At 38.4% G+C, this 4,321-nt stretch overlaps 1 protein-coding gene across 1 annotated transcript in view; it reads right to left on the bottom strand.

The window, feature by feature from the left end:
• Window positions 1-175: 175 nt before the first annotated feature.
• LOC117116643 (dehydrogenase/reductase SDR family member 4-like) overlaps window positions 176-4,321 on the bottom strand; it is a 12,547-nt gene continuing 8,401 nt past the window's right edge. The window contains exon 9 of the mRNA XM_033260717.1: window positions 176-627. Coding sequence (XP_033116608.1) covers window positions 513-627 — 115 coding nt within the window. The 3' untranslated portion in view covers window positions 176-512. The remainder of the gene's footprint in view (window positions 628-4,321) is intronic.

Consider the following 4,321-nt stretch of genomic DNA (forward strand, 5'->3'; position numbering starts at 1 on the left):
TTTGTTATACTGTACTTTACTTCTATTTTCAGGCCTATTGGAAAACTTCTGATGCTATGATAATCTTGATAGGATTTTAATGTTTGATGTATGATGATATGTTTAATGACTTGCAAATTCTCAAAATTGTAAACAAATACATTGCAGAATAAAAGTCACAAATACAAACAGTAAATACAATTTTCAGGGGTGTAATCAATCTCTTTATTTTTTTTTCTTCATAACCAGTATCTTAAATATCTGAGCATTATACTCATAACAATTTGAAATTTCCATTGTTTAAATGTTAAAATAAATTACCACACTAAAGGCCTGCATTTTTCCTGAAAACTTCACTTAATACTGAATTGTCTTAATCATAAACACAACTTCCCCTATATTTCAGGCAGTAATTAACATTAATTAATTTTTCAAAATTTCAGTAATCAGAACACAGATCCTAATTTTCTTTATTATATAAATTATTAAAAATGTAATGACCCTGATGGAACTAAAAAAAAAATAAGTTCTTTTTATAGTCTAGCTGACATTCCTCCTGCTATAACCAATGTTTCTCCTGTCATATATGAACCATCATCAGAACATAAGAATGCAACTGTCCCTGCACATTCCTCTGGTAAACCAATCCTGTAGAAAGAGAATTGAATACATTACTTCATTTCATACAAGGTTTACAATGGTTATATAGAAACTTCCTTTAGTTTTTGTGATTACAATATATGAATAATATTACTACAGTACTGTAATCCTAAAATTGTACTGCATATCTGACAGTCAAGACTTTTACAACAGCACATACAGGCACATACAAAGACACTTAAAACACAAGTTCTGCACAGAAAAAAAACTGTTCCACAGAAATGTATGGTGGGAATACAAACAATGGGATGCCACGTACGGGTGGATCTAGAGAAACCTCTGCCAAACTTGCATAACTGTGAATACATAACCTTGTTTTGCGGAGGTAGAAATCGTTTCCATTATCCATAAGATAAAAACAAGTAGGCATAAATAAATCAAAAGAATAAAATGACAGACACAAATGTGCAGAATCATATGACCGGACTCTGATTTGGGATAAAGTCTCCATCATTAGCGGAAAGAGAAGTGTGCTTAACAGAAGGGCGCCCTGTACGTCTGGACCAGGTACAGATAAACTTGCATTTAAATAAAAAGGGAAGGGTGCAGCATACAGTATGTCTTAACCAACACAAAAGATGTGACATATTTTCCTCATTTTTGCTATGCGAGTGCTCTGTCTTGTGTTTCTAGTATCTTTGCCTCTCATAAGGTATGTATAGCTGTCATTTTTCCAGTTCTGTGAATACCATTCCTAGAAATGTTGTTGCGTGTTCTGCTTCTTCTTCCAGTTCAATATAGCCTCTTCCACTGCTAATGTGAATTTACTTCTTTTTTTTTGCATGTGGCATTATGAACGATCTGCGAATAGAAAATTGTAATATTGAATTACTCAAACGCAAGAAGCCTTTGGTTATATATCTTTACGGAAAGAGTGGAACCGGTAAGACTCATTGGATTTACGAATCTATCGATTCTAGAGAAATCTATAAATGGAGCGGTCTCATGGCGGATTTACATCCCTGGTTCGACGGATATTCCGGACAATCTGTCGTCCTTTTCGACGATTATCATCACGTTCTACATACCAAAGGTGGACCCCAGCCTGTAATGACCCCGACTTTGATGTTGAACATTCTGGACAAATGGCCTATAACTGTGCCTGTCAAGCATGGCGACGTGCCATGGTTCCCTCGTGCAATTGTGTTTACAAGCAACTTACCTTTTAAATTTAATTTCAAGAGATATTTCTCTTATCACGAGGTGTACTATGCTCTTAGGCGTAGATTTGATTACATATACGATGATGTTTCATCTGATATGCCAACTTTGAAGTACCTAATAAATGAATATTATAATTGATCATGTGACTTGAGTGATTTTCTGTACATTCGTTTACCAATTACCAACCATTTTCTCTCCAAAAGCCCAGCTTTGCATCGATTGGCTGGAACGCGCGTAAGCATTTGAGCCTTATAAATCTTCCGATAGCCCTAGAACTGGTCCCTTACCCTTGTTACGCCCTGTTCAATTGTTGATTGAACAGGGCATAACGGGAGGGGGCCAGTTCTAGATGGCGATTTTTACATATCTCCCCCTAGAAGTAAGTCCCATAAGGAGTAAGATACCAAATATCTACCTGATAGAGGGCAGGAGGCAAAAAAGAACTGGTGTAAACCCCTAATTAACGTATTTGGTACATTATAGGACTGATAGGGGGTGTAAAAAGCTTTAGGAAAGGATAGAAGGCTAAATAATGGTTGGAAATTGGTAAACGAATGTAGAGAAAATCACTTGAGTCACGTGTTGGAAAAATACAAGGAGTAAACAAGTCGCGTACGGAAGGAAGACGCGCGATGCTAAAATTAGTAACTGTGCGCTGTCAATCACGGTTTGTGCGTACGCGATTAGCATAGCGGACGTGAGAGGAATAGCGGTGCGTAGAGCCAATCGGGGAAGCAGAAATCAGCGCGTAGGCAGCTAATTGGACGAACGCTTAGCAAGGGAAGCCAGGCGAGTGCATAAAAAGACGGGAAAACCAGAAAATAGTCACAGTTATTCGATGGATCAGACAGACTCAGACTCAGATTGCGGAACGTGCCTGATATTTGTGATTATCTTTTGGTTAGTATTGACGTTTATTTCCATTGTATTGGCAACAGCAGTGTGTACATTTTACACACATAAAAGACATATTGGAGAAAGCGATAAACTATGCAGTCAACGAAACCTTCTAGTAGCAGTTCTGATGACATGGAAGAAATTCCTACGATAACAATACGTACTGATGAGGAAGAACAAAAAAACATCATAGATACGATGGAAGCGGTCAGCAGCATAGAAAGAATCACTGATGAAGAGGAAAAACAACTTGAGGATTGCGAGAAAGAATTAGATGAAGATTTTAAAAACTTCATACAAGAAAAACATGACATACAAAAGGACAAAATCTTGCTAAAAGACACACTGGTGAAATTCGATGAGTACATAAACCTAACACAGGAAAAAGACCAACGAAATGCCGACGAGATATACGAGATGGAAGAACTTTTGCAAACCAAAACGGAACAACTAAGAGTGTTTAGAATGCAAGTCAGCGTACTGGAAGCGGAAAGTGAACGGGCTCTCATCGAACACAGAGCAAAAGTAAGTGTACTCAAACTTGATTACAACCGTATTGTAACAATAAGTCAGCAGCTGCGAAATATGCTAAAATATGCGGCAAATACAGCCGAGTACGAGGACAAAAACTTGCTATTGTCCAACATAGAACACAATGTTCAAGAAGTGCATGACGTAATGAGAGAAGCAACCAGAAGCCGCAATGCGTATAAACGCAAATACGAAACCTTACTTGAAACACACGAGGATCAGAGGATCCTCTACGACCTACAAAACGATACTAAAGAACACTTAAAAGAATTAGAAAGGAGGGAAGATCCAGATCACTTGGAAAAGAAAGCACGCTTTATGCTAACAAGGATACTGGCCTACGAGGACCGAGTATATGGGGCGGAAGCGAGATGCCACAGTCAAATGAATGACAACGAAAAACTAAACAGAGCGATGCATAACGATCGCTCAAAACCAATTCACGCACCACAAGAACATTGTATGGTGTGTGAAAAATACCGTGCGCACAGAGAACGCATAATAAACACCAGAAGATGTGAAGACACACGGAGAGCAAAGATTGACTCTTATACACATCTAGATGTGTATAAGAGACAGCCTTTCCAGTGAAAAGGCAAGTGTCATGCTTATTGTGACTTTGCATACACAACTCAGGTCACATAGGTTTTCAGTTACCAACTGTCTTGCATCGTGCGGGACGGCCAGTATTTTAAAGTTATGAAACACACATTTTGCACAAACAAGTGTGAATGTGATAATAAATTTGTCACGCATTTAGCACAAGTCTAACTTCAACCATTAGAGAGCTTTCGTTATCTTGTTTGAGAATCAATTCACTGACAAAATTTCTCTTTCCCGACCAAAAGACCCAGCTAACCAACACGCACTTTGTAAAAACTAAGAGTCGCATGCAGTCTTGCATGTTCATTGTCACAACCAACCGTTGATTGTGTGACTGAAACGTGGACCCCATGGGCCTGCCTCCCAGCCAACTGGTGTAATCACTAAGGACGGTAACTATGGGTTGTTGAGTCATAACTCTATTAATTTAAAATAGGCCAAAGGCCTATGTTGCATGGTGACTCCAGAAATTTGCCGACAGACATGT

The sequence above is a fragment of the Anneissia japonica genome, unplaced genomic scaffold, assembly GCF_011630105.1.
Source record: "Anneissia japonica isolate Jap-2015-1 unplaced genomic scaffold, ASM1163010v1 scaffold1060_len253145_cov167, whole genome shotgun sequence".
NCBI lineage: Eukaryota > Metazoa > Echinodermata > Crinoidea > Comatulida > Comatulidae > Anneissia > Anneissia japonica.